Source organism: Alosa pseudoharengus, unplaced genomic scaffold (assembly GCF_046254945.1).
Source record: "Alosa pseudoharengus isolate Yale_2024_CS ecotype anadromous, Long Island Sound unplaced genomic scaffold, YU_APseudo_1.1 YU_APseudo_1.1_scf_16, whole genome shotgun sequence".
Lineage (NCBI taxonomy): Eukaryota > Metazoa > Chordata > Actinopteri > Clupeiformes > Clupeidae > Alosa > Alosa pseudoharengus.
Window position 1 is genome coordinate 13,993,628 of NW_027468630.1, and position 20,271 is coordinate 14,013,898.

Below are 20,271 nucleotides of genomic sequence, written 5' to 3' on the forward strand. Positions count from 1 at the left end.
TACATTTTGTATTAGAAATACATATTTTAAATACATGTATCAGAAATACTGCCCACCCCTGAATACACAACATAGCTTTACATCATGCAGTCAATCAGTGTCGTTAAAAGTCAGAAACTGAAGATAGACCCAATTTGGAGTAAATTACATTTTGCATTTAAAATAAATGGACACGGAATGTAGAAGACACAATGCCTGTATTTTTACCTATGAAGTGGACCATCTTGCACCCCCAACACACACAGAGTCAAGGGCCTCACTAACCACCACCAAAGTGTAGCAGCACCTGGTTGATGAAGAGCAGCCGTTTTGCAGCAGAACCACACAGCTTGAGGTGGAAAGGGAGGGCAAGGCAAGTTGATTTGTATAGCACATTTCGTGCAACTTCATCTTCTACTGAAGCTCATAGAAGGACTGCAGTAGTGCCTGCTCAAACAGAGCACGTGTGTGATCAGTAATGTTTTGTTTACTAACTACTATGTTTCTGTTCTGAATGAGGGGTGACGTAAATACGTCAAAGAATATACAGAAATGATAAGACAAAGCCAAGTCATTAATATATTGATTATGGAAACAGTGAGAATATACAGAAATGATTAGACAAAGCCAAGTCCTTAATATATTGGTTATGGAAACAGTGAGGCCTTTTGTGATTACTAGGTCAAGGGTGTAGAATGAGTGAAAATTAAAAAACCGTCCTCCCTTCCAAGTCAGAAAGTACACACATGCACACTCGCAGATACCTTACACACACACGCACACGCACACACACAGATACCTATCACACACACAGCTTTGTGCTTAAGGAGTGTAGCTGACAGATATGAGGTGGAGTATGCTGAGGTGTGTGTGTGTGTGTGTGTGTGTGTGTGTTAATTGTGTTCCCTCCCTGCAGTGTGTGTTAATCATGTGTGTGTACAACAGTTGAGTGATGGGGCAGCAGTGTCTTCCCACACAAACACACACACATCAAACTTCCTCCTCTCTCTCTCTCTCTGGGTGTACTCAGCTCTGGGCTCATTTGAATGTTCCAGAGACGGACTTGCCTGAGTGTGTGTGAGTGTGTGCCAGGATGTGTGTGTTGCTTCCACAGATGAGAGCTTTTGCTGGATTTGTTGTCTTATTGGTTACATCAACTTATGGTAAGTGTGTATGTGTGTGTATGTTCTCTCCTCATCTAGTGTGTGTGTGTGTGTGTTTTGTGTTTGTCTGTGTGTGTGTGTGTGTGTGTGTGTGTCTTTGTAAAATAGACCAGATTTAGTTTTCTAGAAGATACTAATGCTAATTTAGGTTTCATGAACCCCTGATATCTTGGCGATGTTCTTCTGGAACAGATGAACTGGACAGGTGACTCATTTAGTGGCTTAAAGGAAGCTCATGTTCGGCTCTTAATGTAATGCATGTGGTCATTGCTAATGATATAGCCCTGGCTCTAAAGCTCTATACCCCCCACTCTATTTGGGCCCTCACATATTCTCACAGCCATAACCTTCTCACACATACAGGGAGTATATAGGCCTGCTGTATTTTATTCATACATACATTAAATTAGGAATTTACATTGTAGTCAATCAAAACAATATTCTAATTCTAATATTATAACATAATAATTTTGTACAACAAATTAGTCTCCCATATTGCCTCCTACAGCTAATATAGCCAAAAGAGATAATAAATGTTTGTGTGATTTAAATTGACCTACAGTACATGCTCATCGCTGTGCCTTATCGCTACATTCAGTGTCACACACCGGAGTCACGTTCGGACAAAGCAAAACACAAAAAACATGGAATGGAATAAAAAAGAGATGACCAGTTCAACACAACTCATGAAGCCCATTCATACTGATGTGTTCAAATGATGAGAATTAATCTCCTCTCTTAATGCAGGTCTGGACTCCATGTGTGATGCTACTCAGAATGCTGCATGTTATGGGGCTCTGGGAGGACCTGTGTACCTGCAGCTGATGAGGGACACCAGAGGACATTATCTGAACCTTTTGTATGGGCATACAGCTGTTTTTAGATTCAGAAGATCCAAGCCAATGTTCTATAAAGAGTTCAACACCACATCAGTTCTCCAGAGGTGGCAGTTTGTTCCTCATAACGGGACCATGATTATCAACCCTGCAGAGAGGAGAGACGCAGGAACATACAGAGTGCAGATCACTGAGGAGGCAGCAGGGAAAACAGTGGGAGATCACACAGTACAGCTGATCATAGAAGGTAAATCACTTCATCTCACCTCTGATGTGATAAGAGATGTAGCATCTCCTGCACTGTAACACAGAGGGGTTTAGGGAGGATCTCAAAGGGGTCAATAAGGACACAGTGCAGTGGATGAGAGTTTCAAAGAGGATGGAAGACAATAGACGGCTCTCAAAGTTGACGTGATAAAGGCGCAGGTTTATTTACAGTACGCAGTGCAATATATGAAAAAACAAACAAACTAAATACTTTGAAAAAAGAAAACAAAAAACAGCCATCACAGGCAATAGAAACTAAATATTTTTTCAAATACAGCCTCTCAGCAAGCTGACACAGTAACTGTTCCAATGCCACACACCACTAGTAGTGGATTTTATCGTTCGTTCTCATGACACAGTTTGCGTCGTTCAGTTCCCCAAGATGATTCGCTCTGAATCGTTCGTTCGTTCGTTCAGTCACATTTCTGGTACAACGTAGTTCAGCGGTGAATCATGGAATGCAGCTTCTCAGCTCCTCGTTTGTGCAAACGGTCAACACAACACTGTAATTGTAACGTTAGCGGCAAATATCAGCAACTTCATGTTTATGTATACTTTAGACAAAGCAGCAGTAGCTAATGTGTTCATTCACCTTGATATTAAATTGACATATTGAAGGTAAATAGACTACGGCTAGATCAGCTAATTTCTTTTAAAAAAAATGTGTTCATTCATAAAGGAACAAAGACCCAGTATGCCGACAAACATGTTTAAAGGCTTGGCAGAAAGATTATATTGATGAAAAGGTTTCAAGTCCCCATTTTGCCTAGGCTACAAAGCCATAATCACTCTGCTTCTAGCCGAGAACGAGTGACTGACTGAACGAGAACGACAGACCGAAGTGAAACAGGTGGGGGGTCTTGGCGTGAGAACGAACGAACGAACTTGACAGATTGAAGAGACATTTATTAACCTGGCATGACACAGAAAATACAAAGACAGCATGCATTTACCATTAGACAGATATTTAAATGTAAATGCCAATATTTAAATGTAAAGTGGAATTGTTAATGTAAACCATTATCGTTATTATTTTATCGTCTCACTAGCCCATTTGTTTTTTTTTCATGGAAACGGTTGCTATGCTTTCATGCCCCTCATTGGCTAATTCGATGAGAACGTTTCAGAAACAATGCAGACAACAGCATACGATTGGTTTGGCTCTCGCCTTAGGAAGCTGGGCCATAGGCATTCACAGCAGCACTAGGTGTTTCAGCGACGAACGAAAGAACGAACAAGAACTGGAAAGGCGAATCAGTTCAGGTCGTTCATTTTAAAGACCCGTTCGAACGAACTGATTCGTTCGCGACCGACCCACCACTACACACCACCATTCCATTCTCCCTTTCACCCGTACATATAGAAGTATTTGGTAGAGCTCACTTTTAACAGGGAGTAACAAACATGGAATACATATAGGCAATAATAACAAACATATATAATACATGACAACACATACTGTAGCTTTACAATACAAACTACATAAATGGCCACACATTTCAGTGTAAATGTTATGTGGAGTGCTAAATGCTATGTAGAGTGCTAAATGCTATGTAGAGTGCTAAATGCTATGTGCTAATTGCTATGTGGAGTGCCAAATGTTATGTGGAGTGCCAAATGCTATGTGGAGTTGTGCGTAGTGACTTATGAACAGCAAGTTAAGTGAAAGCGAGATCTTTACTTTTCACATTTCCTCCCCCCTCAGAAGGCTCGATACTAGGGTGTCCACAACAGAGTTTTGCTTCCCTGCCCTGTAGTGGATCTGAAACCTGAATGGCTGCAAGGACAAAACCATCAGGTTATGCATGCATTACAGTGTCCAAGGTTATGCATGCATTACAGTGTCCAAGGCCCAAGTACCTGGTCTCACTGGGAAAGAGCTTACGGCTTATGATTTTGCTGCTCCGCCTCCCCCTGGAGAAAATTTGCCCCCAGTCCAACTCCAGAGGCATCTGTCTGCACCATGAAATGTCTCTCAAAATCCGGACTCCACACCATGGGTTCACTCAGCACTGTCTGTACTGCACGGGTTCACTCAGCACTGTCTGTACTGCACGGGTTCACTCAGCACTGTCTGTACTGCACGGGTTCACTCTGTCTCTTTTAGGTCCTGGAAAGCCCGCTCATGCACTTCCTCCCACCGGACCTGTACAGCACCCCACTTCCGGGTCAGATCAGTGAGAGGTGCTGCTCGTGTAGCAAAGTTTGGGATGAACCTCCGGTACCACCCGGCAAGGCTCAAGAAAGACCTTATGTCCTTTTTGGTCTGGGGTCGAGGGCAGTCCCAGTACCTTATGTCCTTTTCCCTAGCGGCAGCAAATGTAATTTGTAGCCAGGGTAGTGTAGTAACTCTCTGTTGGCTTGCGAGTCCTTTTGAAGCCTAATCACCCCATCTCCAAGTATGTGCCCTAAATATCTGACTTCCTGCTGAGCCAGGGCACATTTCTTTGGCTGGATTGTCAGCCCGGCATCGTGAATACAATTCTGATTAGCCACTGCTAAATGTTCTAGGTGCTCACTATATATGACTATGTCACCGATGTACTCATGTTCTAGGTGCTCCCGCCAGGTCGTGCTATATTTGACTATGTCCCCCAGGTACTCATGTTCTAGGTGCTCCCGCCAGGTCGTGCTATATTTGACTATGTCACCCAGGTACTCTGCTGCAAAGGCACCAGTGCCATCCAAGACCTGGTTCATCAGTCTTTGGAAGGTGACTGGCGCCCCCTGCAGGCTAAAAGGCATTACGTAAACTGGTACAGGCCTTGGGGTATGGAAGGCAGTGTGTGGCTTAGCTCCCTCAGCCAAAGGAACATGCCAATACACCTTGCAAAGGTCCAAAGTGTTAACGCCCATAACACTAGCCCAGCTCCTTAACCACTACGCTAACACCACGCTAACACCCATAACACTAGCCCAGCCCTTTAACCACTACACTACCACCAACTTGTGATCTCAGCCAGTCCTGTGATGTGGGTTAAGGGAGCAGTCTGGGGTAGGAACCCTGGTCTCTGGTGGACACCCTGAACAAACATGGCCATGTGCATAACTACATTCTGATCCTCACTGTGGTTCCTCCCCTTCTCCAGCTCCCGTTTCTGATGTGGACCTGTCAATCAGCTGCTCAGCCAATGGGGAGAGGAGTGTGAGGTGCTCCTCCAATGGGGACAGTCCTCAGTACAGCTGGTCTGTGGATGGGAGGCCTCTGGGTGAAGCTGATGCTGATCTCAGTTCAGATAACCAGACTCTCCTGCTGAGGGGGGATGTGACTGGACAACTCACCTGCAGCCTCAGGAACCACGTCAGCAGCACACACACCACCAGACTGATGGAGCTCTGCTCTGGTCAGTGACTTCACACCTGAGTGATTTACAGTAATCATGATTACCTCTGTAATCTGTAATACAGACATCAGGCAGGTCAATAATGATTCTGCTCTTGGGCAAGCTCATGTAAATGCAATGATGTCTACAACTCTGATTGGCTATAAGAGAATGGAATACTAACAGGCAAAAGTATCTAAGCTTGACAGGTTGATCAGTAAACTCTTCCTGATGTGTTCAAATGATGAGAATGAATCTCCTCTCTTAATGTAGGTCTGGACTCATTCTTACTGATGTGTTCAAATGATGAGAATAAATCTCCTCTCTTAATGCAGGTCTGGACTCCATCTGTGATGTTACTCAGAATGCTGCATGTTATGGGGCTCTGGGAGGACCTGTTTATTTGCAGCTCATTGAGGACACCAGAGGATGTGAACTGAAGATCTACCGTGAAAACAAGAGAGCTTTTACATTCAGAAAAACCAAGCCAGGATTCCATGATGAGTTCAACACCCCATCAGTCCTCCAGAGATGGCAGTTTGTTCCTGATAACGGGACCATGATTATCAACCCTGCAGAGAGGAGAGACGCAGGAACATACAGAGTGGTGATCTATGCGTCAACAGGGACATCAGTGGGACAACACACAGTACAGCTGACCATAGAAGGTAAATCCCTTCATCTCTGAACATTAACACTGAACCACAGTGAGGATTAGAGGTTTATAGGTTCATTATTCCACACATTATTCCACATAACATGCAAGTCAACTCATTGCTGAGGCTGTGCTGACTATTACTGTTAAAACTGTTACACATGTTGAAGATTCAGTGCAGAGAGAGATGGATTTGGCAGAGATCCTCACTGTGGTTCCTCCCCTTCTCCAGCTCCCGTGTCTGATATGGACCTGTCAATCAGCTGCTCAGCCAATGGGGAGAGGAGTGTGAGGTGCTCCTCCAATGGGGACAGTATTCAGTACAGCTGGTCTCTGGATGGGAGGCCTCTGGGTGAAACTGATGCTGATGTCAGTTCAGATAACCAGACTCTCCTGCTGAGGGGGGATGTGACTGGACAACTCACCTGCAGCGTCAGGAACCATGTCAGCAGCACACACACCACACCTCTGCTGTTTGGATGTTCTGGTCAGTGACTGTTTCACACTTTCTCAGTGACTGTTCCACACTGAATTCCACACTTTCACAAACTTTCTTCCCGTCATGGTGATATCTTTTAAACTAAACTATCTGACAACAAGTGCTTTGTAGTTTTCAGTAGAAGTGCGCTGTGTTTGAAACATCTGCAGGATCAGTCCCACTGGACACAGTTCCTCCACTGGTCCCATATGCAGCTCAGGGAGAGAGACGCCACCCAACACACACACACACACACACACACACATGTACACACACACACACAAACACACACACGTACATGCACACACACACGCACACACACACACAAACACACACTCCATGCCAGGACCCTTAGCAACAAAATAGGGTGTTAACAGGCTGTGGTTGAAAAACAAATGGGCATGTCACACACAATGCAACAACTACTGTTTTTATTGATGATATTATTTGTGATAATGTTGCTGTCTGCAGGAGGTATTTCTCCAGTGTTCATCAGTGTGTGGCTGGCAGAGATCATCATCTTCACATCACTGCTGGTGGGAGGGTATTACCTCTACATAAGAAACAGGACGTCACACACTCCAGGTCAGACATTACACACATTATGCAGAATTACACATCTTCATCTTCTCTGCACTAGAAACAAGACTCACACACTCCAGGTCAGAACACACACAGTACACACTTTTCTCGTCTACTACATTTACACCACAAGTGATCACACACTCCAGGTCAGCGTACACATTACACATTTCATCTTCTGTTTTCTACACACCTGAAACAGACACCTCATCCTCCAGGTGAGTGTACAGACCTTCTAGAGAGCGGCTAGACTGTTACTGCACTAATGTGTTTGTTGTTTGTGTATTTTTCTCTCTGAGAAACTGGTGTGTCTCGTCTCCCTTAGGAGGAGGTGCAGATGCAGTGACTCCCCATTGGTCCAGAGGAGGTGCAGCACCAGACTACTCCTCCATTCCCCGTCCACTATAGAGACCATGATCAGTCCAACAGTCATAGTAGCCTGTAATTCACTTTGGGAAGAGCTTCAAGTTCAATTCTGCTGTTCATTGGTGATTTCATGCTATTGTCTGGTTTCCTCTGGGCCAGATGCTCGCTGGTGCTTGTGTGTGTGTGTGTGTGTGTTTGGCAGCGGCAGTTCTACTAGTTTAGCAAAAATTACCTTAATTATGGTTTAAGGTTGAGTGTGGTTCTGATGGTTCTACAACACTTTCTGGGTCGTTTGGTGGGTGCTTCGTCTCCCCCTATCGCTTCTCCGCGGAAAAAACGAATATGCAACTTTCTGGTCCCGGTCCGAACAAATCCGGATGTGACTCAGCCGAAGTATCCAATCGCGCCTCAAAAATGTAGTCAGATTGTAGTTTCGAAGAAGACGCCGACTTTGCTTTGTTGCTGTTGAAATTGTAAGTAGCCTACCCTTGGGTGAACTTTGTCTTTGTAATGTGGTTTGATAGTCTCTTGAACAATGTGTTTGCTCGACCATTTTATTGTGAGCCCTGTATGTGTTTAGCTTGGTTTCTTGATGGCTAGCTCGCTAGCTAGTGGGGGTTTAGCGTAGCAGTCACTTGCTACCGAAGCTGCAGGGGGAGCTGTGTAGTGAAAAATGCGAGCCCAAATCCGGCGAAAACCCAGAAACAGCGAAGGAATAACCAGACCTGCATAGTGCTTCTTTAATGATAAAATAACATTTCATCCTAGTGCGGTCTGTGTGTGTGTGAGAGAGAGAGAGAGTGTGTGTGTGTGTGTGTGTGTGTGATATGCTAAGTTTATGTACTATATGCCATACTCTCTCTCTCTCTCTCTCTGTGTGTGTGTGTGTGTGTGTGTGATGGTGATTTCATGACTGTTATCTTTTCATCTTTTCTTGTAATCTGTGTATGTACAGTATAGTATTGCATTAGAGGATTCTCCGTTAATATCAACTCAAATAAACAGCTGAAGAGGCCAAGAGCAGAGAATGCATGATGTGATGATGTCTGTTTGTGAACTGTAGCTCTATCAGGGCAGAATGTCTCCCATGGTATGACCAGTAGGGGGCAGCACTGCAGTGTGAGATCACACAGGTCCATTTGATGGCTGTACAGGCCCACATATGACAGCTCTGAAGTGGAGGTACTGCAGCAGGAAGAGAACGCTGAAAAGACTGGCCTATTCAGTAGAATCATCTATCTATCTATCTATCTATATTATATTACTGCAGTGTCTGTAGTAAACATGCTAACTCCAGTAGAAAGCCTGTAGCCCTACATGCCTGCAGGTAAGGGACCGTTCGTTATTTATAAACGGGGTCACCGGAGGAAAATAGGGGAGGGTCATGTCTTTTTATTCTTTGTTGAGGGGAGGGTCACCTAACTTTTTTTTGTCTAGGAGGGAGGGTCACCCATCTTTTGTATTAATCTTTTGCAAAAAATCAAAGTGGCTTGTTTGATTGTTGATTTCTGTCGCCATATAACGTTCTCTTTCGTTCCATAGCTCTGTCAACATTGAACAATGAAAATAAGGGAGATTTCCCGGGTTTCTCACGCAAACTACGGAAAATGTCAACATTCGTCCCCATTAACGTTGGAAGGGTTGGAGCAACAAATAGCCTAGGCTACTTTATTCACGCCTAACAGCCTATATCCATTTGGTCAACTTTATCCAGCCCTAAAAAAACTAAATGTAACTTTGGTTTACTTGTAGTTTACCGTGTAGCCTAACTTTAAACAGTGTGCATGCTTAACACAAAGCATAGCCTACTTGTGCTTCATTCATCCACACATCCAGCTCCTAACGTTTTGACAAGCATTTCTACCAATTGACCTTGTTCCTGCCCATCTCTAGCTTTGCTGTCTCCATCCTTTCTGTTTTTGTTGTTTGCAAAAAATATATAGTATTTATTGGTAACCAGCAACAAGTGCAATTTGTTAATAGACCTCTCCAGAATATATCCCGCCTCCTAACTTCCGTATCCATCCAACTTCCGGGCGTGGATTGTCTATGGGAAATAACATGGCGTTTTGAAAGATCGTACCTGTCAAACTCTGTAGGTGACAAAGTAGAAAAAGCTGCTGGGCAGATTGGCCTACACACTTCTGCCATCTAGTTTCCACTGGATTTTTTTGATTTTCGGTGCCGTTTGAGTAGTATAGTCTATAGTGTACTACTTAAACGGCACCGACAATCAAAAAATCCAGTGGAAACTATATGGCAGAAGTGTGTAGGTCAATCTGCCCACCAGCTTTTTCAACTTCGCTACCTACAGATGTTTTACCGGTATGATATTTCGAAACGCCATGTTATTCCCCATAGACAATCCACGCCCGGAAGTTGGATGGATACGGAAGTTACGGAGGCGGGACTTATTCTGGAGAGGTCTATCGCTGTCATCCTCTCTCCTGCCAACAAAAATGTGTTAGGCCTACGTTCCAAGTAGCAGTGCGTAATTCTGCTTCATAAAGTTGAACAAATACATTTGGTCATATAAATAGCCAGTTTATGGTCTAAGGTGTAGTTGCTAAGTTATGGTAGGCCAACTTGGAGTGAATATACAGGGGGAATTCTTTGTCTATCTGAGTAGCCTGAGTAGCCTGGCCCGAACACCGCAAGCGCTAATGAATCTTGCTCTCACGTCGTTAACTTAAATAGGCCTAGGTTAACATCACTCTGAGTTCGCATTCAAGCAAGCAAAACGATGATTTGAACACCACAAGCGCTAATGAATCTTGCTCTCACGTCGTTAACTTAAATAGGCCTAGGTTAACATCACTCTGAGTTCGCATTCAAGCAAGCAAAACGATGATTTGAATACATCTGTTTCACTGGAAGGGCAAGGGGTAACAACAGGACAACACAGAGACAGGCCAGAATGCAGGACTAATGTTATGAGTATTACAGTAATATGGGGTATTCTACGGGAAAATATTAAAACGGCAAGACAGCAGGGAAACGTTAAAATGATAAACCCGGAAAAAGTTGGCATGTTAGGTATTTTCGGTCCCTGTGATTATTTGTGAAATTGTGCAAACGGCCTTTTCAAGTCATTTGAGAAGGAAGGAGTGTAGCAAGCTCCCAAATTGACGCTCGTCTGAGAAATTGAGTTTTGGATAATGTTCAGCTTCGGCAGCTTTACAATGACTGAGGAAGCTAGAGACGAGTCCATAGCAACAAGTTCATGTGTTGAATTAGTTATTACCCAGTGTGCTTTGTTGAATGGTCTCAATGCTTTATTGTTTTATTTCATGTGAATACTTACTAGAGGAGTAACTTTTCAAGTAGGCTAATGCAGTTGCAGGAAGTGTGTATTTAGTTTCCATGCTTATTGTGTTTCCACAACAATGTTAGGGAGTAAATCTACTGAAATGGCCACCATCTTGGTGAAGTGTGATGTGTAAGATCAGAAAGCAGAGGTTGATTTTAGGACGGTAGCATATGTTGATGTGTTACCATAGCGTGTAAGAGTGTAGGTGAAACACGTCGACAATTGGCCGGGGAGGGTTATGTCATTTTTGAAAATGCTGCTGGAGGGTCGTTGAAAATTATATTGCAGGTAGGGGAGGGTCATGCAACTTTTGTTTGAAGCACTCAAAATCCCTCCGGTGATCCCGTTTATAAATAACGAACGGTCCCTAAGCACTCTTTAAAAATAGGATGATAGTAGGACAAAACATAATTTCAGCTAATACTTATAATAAACATACAGTTGGGTGCTGCTGGAGAATTTGGGGCACATGACGTAAAATACTTTTGGGTTTGGGGGCATGCTGCCCCGTGACGAAAATGTTGATAAGATTTCCGGTAATTTTCCTATTTAAAACTTGTCTCTTTACAAGTTAGAAAGTGTAATAAGACTAACGGAAAATGAAACATGGCGATTTTCTAGGCTGATTTGACATGAAACTATACTCTCATTCCGGCATAATAATCAAGGAACATTGCGAACGTACCATGGGCACAGCAGCACAATGATATCACTCAGCACCTAAAAATAGTCCCTGTAAGCTAACTTCCAGCAACAAGTTTGAGCTGTAGCAGAGAGTGACTGGATTAATACGCTTGAATGAGAGTATAGTTCCATGTCAAATCAGTCATCTTAAGCGTGATGCTAGCGGGCGAGATGCTAATCGTCTAATCCGATTCAATGATCTATGCTGCATGAGAAAACAATATCCTGGACGGGAGATGGACCATCAGCATAAACATCTGTCTGATGTCTGTCTGACAGGTGAGTGGGGCTAACAGGTACAAAAACAGGTGAGTGGGATTAATAGGTGAGTGGGGCTAACAGGTGGGTGGAAAACTAACTATTCATGTCGCATTCATATCCATGTCCAGATAGTTTGAGGTGCTACACTCATCAGGACAACACTGGGCCTATGGGTGGGTGACGTGGGTGTGATGTGGAAACTGTTTTTTCTCCTTCACAGCAGGAGGAGTGAGGGCTCACACACACACACACACACACACAGACACCCTGGTCTCAGTTGGTCAGCTGTAGTGCAACTCAAGTACTAAATGTGTGTCTTGATCAGCTCACAGAAGGTGCCATTTGACCATAACGTGTGTGTGTCTTGATCAGTCCAGAGAAGGCCCTACAGTATTTGACCGTAACGTGTGTGTGTCTTGGTCAGTCCAGAGAAGGCCCTACAGTATTTGACCATAACGTGTGTGTGTGTTGGTCAGTCCAGAGAAGGCCCTACAGTATTTGACCATATAAGACATGTAGGGGCACAGCTACTCACTGACATCAGCATCAGGAGCTAAAATAATCATAAACAAACAAACAACACAAACTCACACATTTAACCGCTGTGATGGTGAAGTGGTGGAAAATAAAAAAGAGGAACTAGAAGCAGAAGATTATTATTAGAGAAACATGAGAAGTGACCGTTTTCAATTTGTGTCAAATTGCAACACAGAACAATTCAAATTATGTCATTACTGTACGATGAGTTGTACAGTTTTTGCCCATTGCTTGAACACTTTTTGCAAAACTCGACTCATTGTGTCAAAACTTTACACACAAGCACACAAGACATAACACTGGGAAATAAACCATTCACATCTATGTTGAATTGAAACACTGCTATCAAAACCTAACAATCCTTTGTCAAAATCTCATTCTGATGACAAAATCATACACACTTGTGTGGCAAGTGGTATAGTTATTTTTTTTATAGAATAGCTGCCTACGCCACGATGGGACTTGCACCCAAAGATATAATTCACACATCAGTAACTTTAACTCATAAGGCACTCATGTTCCTAAACTAAACTGCAAGAGACATGGTTCCATAAAGGAAATCAAGTTTTTATCAACAATGATGAACACATATACTTAACACACACATGGATGTGCAAACCTAGAAGGGGATGAGGATAGACAGGATAGATGAGGATAGACAGGGCTGAGGCTTACTAGTGAGGCCAGCGAACCTCCAGGGGGTCACCCACTCACACGTGCATGATCACTCACACACACACACAGGCAAAATATGATCACCATCAGTGAAAAGAAGACATGGCACATGAAGACAGGGGGTATCTCACCACCAAAAGGGACGCTGCACCTCCACCTTGGGCCCTCAGCTCCTGGGAACGGAGGAGAGAAACACAGGGTTGGTGGACACACACACACATACAACGTACACACACACACACACGATGCCCTGGCACTAGACATCAGCAGCTGTAAAAGGCCTCCACTAGTGATAGGACATACAAACTCAGGACAAATAGAAAACGCAGTAACATAACGTAAACCGGTATTCTCAGAACGGGGGTGCAGACACTGAGGATCCGCAGCACTATCAGGACCTCCCGTCAGTGGTCCAATGAAATCAATAAAATGAATAAAAAAACAAAACAGTAACACAATCAATTAGTGGGCCAAATGCTGCCACACTGGGGATCAGCAGCGCTAGACAAATAGCCTCCTACCAGTGGCAACATAAAGGGGAAACAGACAGACAAATTCACGAACCACAAAATGAACAAAACAAAACTCGGTTGCGTCAGTTAGGCTACTCAACCACACACAATCAAACAGACACATAGGCTACATTCATTCATTCATTCAAACGCGCACACACAAGTAGGACAGGACACAACCAGCTCCATCCAGCTGGGTCACGCTAGCCGCCAGCAACGTTGTGGATTGGGTGGTAAAACAGCAGTAGGCAAAGCAGCAGTTTTCGGGTGTTGACAGGCCAGGGTAATGGTTGCCGCTCCCTTGTGGTAGTTTGCCATTCCCATCAAGCAAGGTCTTCAACAGAGCCCAGGTAGTATGACTGGTGGGAGTTGCTAACTTCCTATATTGGGCGATAGCCAGAGTTGCTAACTTCCTAACTTTCTAAATGGGCGATAGCCAGAGTTGCTAACTTCCTATATGGGCGATAGCCAGAGTTGCTAACTTCATATGGGCGATAGCCAGAGTTGCTAACTTCCTATATGGGCGATAGCCAGAGTTGCTAACTTCCTATATGGGCAATAGAGTGGCGAAGTCCCGCCCCTTCCGTTTACCTCCATTTACCTTAATCCTCTGACTCATGGTATTTTCTTCGGCAAGGAAAGCCCAATTAAGACCTGTTGCTGGTATGCTTGTACAATCTAGTGTGGCTGTGAATGAGCTAACGTCACTAGCGCGACTGATGGGTTTGTAGTCGTTGGAATTACGATCTTTCACGATGTTGTAATTCAATAGTTACGAAACAAACTGCAAATGTCTTTACATGAAAAATTGTCTTTAAAATTGAAAAACATCATATGGGTAATTCAAGGCACAAGTGAACTGGGACCAGAAAATAATTTCTTTTTCGCCATAGACTGCCGTTCAAATTTTTTTGAAAGATAGGTCCCATGGAGGCAAACGGAAGGGGCGGGACTTCGGCTCTCTAAGGGCTCTCGAGTTTAAATACAGGCATCTCCAGTGTGGTTGGCTCATTCCTCAGGGCAGGGACATCCCTCTCCATTTTCAAAAAATTCCTGAAGACCCAGCTCTTCAGAGAACATCTCCTCTCATAGCACTACTTACAACTAGTCTGATCCTAGCACTTACCACCTGTCTTGAACTGACACTCAACTGTTTACAGTTTTTTACAACTGTTTACACACGTTTTCAAAACTCTGTGTCTTTTTTTCAAAACTCCACACACAAAACCCACAATTGCTCACACAAATGCAAAATGCCTCAAATTTCCAGCAAAATGACACACAACATTCAAAATGTCATAAACACATCTTTAAAGCAAACATTCGCCTCACAATATAAACACTTTTGTCATAATATGACATTTTGGATACAGCATGTACATAGCCTGACGAGCCAGACCCACATTAAAATGTAGGGTCTGGGCACTCACCGTTCGCAGTGCTCAGTCCGAGGGGCGGGATAATCAGTTGTCTTTTTTAAAATTCCCTCTGCACGCAATAGGACAGCTGCAGCGCTATGAGTCCCATGCGTTTCCCACCAGCGGAGCTAGTTGGCTAGTTCAAACGTTTGCCAACTTAATAAAAGCTTAACTCGTGTCACACTGTTCGCCAACACTCAGCAACATCCATCTTATTATGACCGCCGCGCAACGAAGCGGCGGTCATATAGGTTTAGTCAGATTTTTTTTCTTTTTTTTTTTTCTTTTTCGCATGCCCAAATTTCTGTCAATGATTCCCGGGACACTGAAAGACCGGGGTACACGAAACTTGGTGGGCATGTAACCCCACATGGATAGCATGGAACCATCGTTTTTCGTTTTGATCTGTAGCCCCCCCGCTGGACTGGACCCCCCGAAAGGAGGGTAGGGCAGACACAGTTTTCTGTGAATATCTCGAAAACCGTAGGGTTTAGGAGGACCATTTTTTTTTGTATGTTGATCTCAAGGGGCCATGTCAACCCATTCCATAACCACTCATTTCATGTATAGCGCCACCTAGTTAAACACAAAAAAGTAAAAATGAGGTGTTGTAATTGAAGGTATCTGTGACCTAACAAAGTCAAAACTGTACAAAATTGGAAGTGTAGGATCATTATGACACCCTCTGTATGCACGCCAAGTTTCGTGGAATTCCGTTCATGGGGGGCCACACAATAAATTAATTTATGTTACAATACACCAACTGGCCTGTAGGTGGCCGGAGACAGTTTTCTGTGAATATCTCAAGAAACGTAGGGCCTAGGAGGTCCACCTTTTTTATGTATGTTGGTCTTAAGGGGGCATGTCAACCCATCCCATTACCACTTATTTTATGTATAGCGCCACCTAGTTAAAAATTAAAAAGCAAAAAATTAGGTGTTTTCATCACAATATCTCTGGCTGACAAGGTCAAAACTGCACGAAATTAAAAGTGTAGGATCATTATGACACCCTCCGAATGCATGCCAAGTTTTGTGTATTTTCGTTCATGGGGGGCCTTACAATAAAATAATTTATGTGTACATTTAGTGACGTACACCAACAAGGATTCCCGGGACACTGAAAGACCGGGGTACACAAAACTTGGTGGGCATGTACCCCCACATGGATAGCATGGAACCGTCATTTTTCGTTTTGATCTGTAGCCCCCCCGCTGGACTGGACCCCCCGAAAGGAGGGTAGGGCAGACACAGTTCTCTGTGAATATCTTGAGAACTGTAGGGACTAGGATGACCATTTTTTTCTGTATGTTTGCCTCCAGGGGTCATGTTAACCCATTTCATGTGCACACCTCTGCACAGATACACACACACACACACATACATTCACAGTAATCATACGTATGACACATACTCACACAGTAGACATATGTACGCTTGCATGCACAGGCACATACGCAGGCACAAACACAAGCACGCACGCACACACACACACACACACACACTCACACACACACACACACACACACATAACATAAACATAACACAAACAATTAAGAATTTCTCAGAATTATAAACAGGCAAGATGGAGGTGGGGTTGTATAAAATGAATTTTACATGTGAAATCTATGAACTAATCATGTTTTGGTACTTGTTGTCTAGCAGATACCAGTGAGAATTGAGTGTGGATAATGCAATTTAGTGAGACAGTTAGAATCATATAGGCCTTTCAGCGTGATTTCTTTTTGTGGAAAAAATGTGCTGGACTGGGCGGCGGTCATATTTTGTACCGCTCTGCGGTACATCTAGTTTGTTTTCAAGTAGCAGGGAATTCAAGCCAAACCGTTGCAACTCTGCCATCAATCATTATGTTAAGCCCACCTAACGACTCTATACATGATTTCATTGGCCTGATTGAGTTTCGATTTCTGGAGCTCACAAGCCAACGGAGAGTTGCTAGACTAGTTGCTAGTCTAGCCCTGCGTCTAGATTTCTAGGCTAGCATGTATACACTGTTGCTCAAAACCTAAAGCTCTTCTGTCTTTCATAGGATTTATATATGCATTTCCATAGAAGAGTGAAAGTTATGGTATCTACAGAGAGAAGTTATAATATACAGTAAAAATGCAAGCAATATTGAAACCAAAAATAGTGATTTTATTTACAGTATTTTACAGCCAACAAGAAAAAAACAAAGCAAAATAGAATGACCACCAGATGTACATGGAGCTTTGAAAAAGCTGAAGACGGAAATGACTGACTAGCCTACTATCAAATCACTTTGCTTTTCTAAAGAAAAGTGTGTGTGTGGGGGGGGGGGTAGTGTATGTATTCATAGGTCTATAGAAAAATGTATTGAGCTAATGGTTATTTGGGGAGAAACAAAAATAGAGTAAAAAAGACAAGTTTTACATAAAGTCGACTTTTTGTAGAACATTACTGTAAGCTAAAGTCTGATTACGGTAATTTTCCTTTCAACATATCTGCATTGGTTCTGAATATTTCAGAAATCAGAAATCCGATAGGGCCAGATTGAAAGGGTCCATACCTACATATAGAGTATAGGCCTACAGTATCTATTCATAGGCCTAATACTAGGGCAATGATTGGATGGTGTTCAGTAAAGTAATGAGTGTTTACACATGTGAAGAGAGAGAGTAAAGCACTGGTGATTTAGTGTGGCATTTTAATGGGTTGTGTTTGAAAAACGAAATCAAGTTACTTCCTGTTAGATTTTTGTGTGTTAAGTAGAAAATTGTGTGTGGTGTTACAAAATGTGTTTTAGTAAATTGAAAACTGAGTCAAACACTGAGAATTAGTGTATGGTTTACCCCAGATTTGGTGTGGGGTCATGATGTTTGGAAGACATGTTTAGAAAATTGTGTGACAAGCAGATTTAGTGTGTAAGCAGATGGAAAAAACTGTAAAAACAGCACTCACTGATGCACTTATTCTTTCTGTACTCTACCTTTTTTTAAATTGTCCTAAAATTGTTGAGAGAATTGCTTTAAAACATAAACTGTTTACCATGTTGTTATTCGCTTTGGTTAAAAATGTGTCAGCCAAATGTAATGTAATGTAATATCTGGCTAGCGAGAGCCATCTGAACCCCAAATGAAAGGCGACAATGAAAGGGTCATATTCTTGTCACTTTACTTAGAGCTGACAAATAACCCTTATGATACTGCATAGCTGTTTATAATTGCTATAGGGAGATGTATAAATTATTATAACTTTATTACATATACTTATAGCTATAGATATATAGGACTACAGTATAAGTCAAAACTCTTTATGCATCTCTATACGCATTTAGCAAAGCAAAGTAGTTATGATGCATCATAAAACTGACAAGTGAGTAGGCAGATCTTGACATATTTATAATGCATTATTCAGATTAAAATAATAATCATTCATAATTAGCTGTCATAATGCATCATGAAGTTGGTTATGACGACTTGTGAATACATATAGATGGTAATAATGAGCATTACAATGCTTTATAGACACCTTATAAAACATTATGAATGCATTCATAGGGCGTTATAAATACAACCTTCATAGAAAGTGTTACCAAGTTTTTTTACTTTGGTCTAAGCCTGTGTCTCTAGTGTTCAAGCAATGGGCAAAAACTGTAAATCAAATCATGTAATTCAACATGCAATCTTGCTTCAATAACTTCTAGCATATTTAAACTTTCATAGAAGTTCAGAAGAAGATTAGACACTTTACTTGACAGTGTTGGCATAAGAGTGACATGACACTGTCATGAACGTGTCATAAACAAGTCATAAACGTTTATGACATAACGCTTCTGTTATTAAGTGACATTCCGTTTTTGTCATAACAAGTTAGGGTTAGGGTTAGGACCAAAGACTCTAGGCTCTGTTCTAGAATCTTTGGTTAGGACTAGGGTTAGAGGTTAGGATCAGGGGTTAGGGTTCATGTGTCATGACAGTGTCATGTGTTCATGACAGTGTCATGTCATTCTTATGTCGATACTGTCAAGTAAAGTGTTACCGAAGATTATTCTTATGGAGAGGTCAATAAGACCTATAACACAGAGAGTATTTTGACTGTGTTTTTAGTGTGTGTGTGTGTGCATGTGTGTGTGTGTCTGTGCGTGCCTGTGTATGTGGTCACAAGCGGCCCGAGCTCGCCCAATATTTTTATCAACCCGACCGCAACTTGGACCGCGAATATTAATTAGGACAAAATTATACCTGACCCGTGATCTGACCCGCTTATTTACAGAATGTGTGCTTTTGGTTATAGCCTACCAAGCAGTGTGACAGTAGGCCATTTCTCTAAAACAAACTAATTTATTTGCGAAACTTTAGACTAAACATATGGAGGATATAATGTTTGCGCAGGAGAGAGAATGAGAATAAGAGCGCAAGCACACACGCAACAGCTAAGGATTAGCTAAACACTAAGACAAGATTTTAAGGCCATGGACATACATTTTTCTTTTGAAAACAGAAATGATGAAGGCAGCAAGGTAGGCAAGAGAGATATATTGCTGGTCAAAACGTTAGCATAAGAACTGGTTGGCTGAATGAAGTACAAAGCTTTACTGAAGCACATACACTGTTTAACTATGTTCTTGTTTTCACCTGTAGTTTTCAACTGTATCTTTGGATAGTAACATTGTTAATGAATGTTTCAGACCATGATGCATTCCTTTAATGACGTCTTCAATAACATTTGCCTTTCAAGTACTTAGCTATTACAACCTGTCTTAGCGATTTGGCTTTAAAGGCACAATATGCAGGTTTTTTAGCTTAATATGCAAGTTTTTTAGCTTAATTTACCTTCATTTAACAGCTTCAGAGTCATTGAAATGGTTATGACTTTTTTCGGGTTGAATGGTGGCCGTCTCGCTGCCCCCTAGCGCCTGTGAGCGGAAAAACCACCCTTGCAACTGTGGGCCGGCGGGCCGGCCCGATGGCCTCAGTGTCAGGAAGTATAACGAGTGTAACGAATTGCTTTACTGCATTCAAATACACATACACCCCAGGCACAGGCTAGAAAAAGGTAGCGATGGAGTTTCTCAGACATTCGTCATGACAGAGCCAGCGAAAAAGAAGTAAAAACCGAGAAAACAGTAAGGATGCAGTAAAGCCAATACTGCATAGTTTACCTTTAAAACAATAGCATGTTACAAATAACCACATTTAAGGTCTATTTTTTAATGGTAAATAGTTACATGATTTTATAAAACAA

At 42.5% G+C, this 20,271-nt stretch overlaps 1 protein-coding gene across 6 annotated transcripts in view; it reads left to right on the plus strand.

Annotated features, from left to right (window-relative positions):
• The first annotated feature begins 1,043 nt into the window (after window positions 1–1,043).
• LOC143125565 (uncharacterized) overlaps window positions 1,044–20,271 on the plus strand; it is a 62,291-nt gene continuing 43,063 nt past the window's right edge. For 4 of the 6 annotated variants that reach the window (XR_012987279.1, XM_076287147.1, XM_076287150.1 and 1 more), the window contains exons 1-4: window positions 1,044–1,142; window positions 1,890–2,225; window positions 5,335–5,589; window positions 5,904–6,236. Coding sequence is in view for 5 of the 6 variants with exons in the window: in XM_076287147.1 (XP_076143262.1) it covers window positions 1,073–1,142; window positions 1,890–2,225; window positions 5,335–5,589; window positions 5,904–6,236 (994 nt within the window). In the remaining variant the exon portion in view is untranslated. Of the gene's footprint in view, window positions 1,143–1,889; window positions 2,226–5,334; window positions 5,590–5,903; window positions 6,237–6,455; window positions 6,711–7,172; window positions 7,287–7,608; window positions 8,242–20,271 lie in introns of those variants that run through there. The other 2 variants (XM_076287148.1, XM_076287149.1) reach the window with 2 other exon arrangements.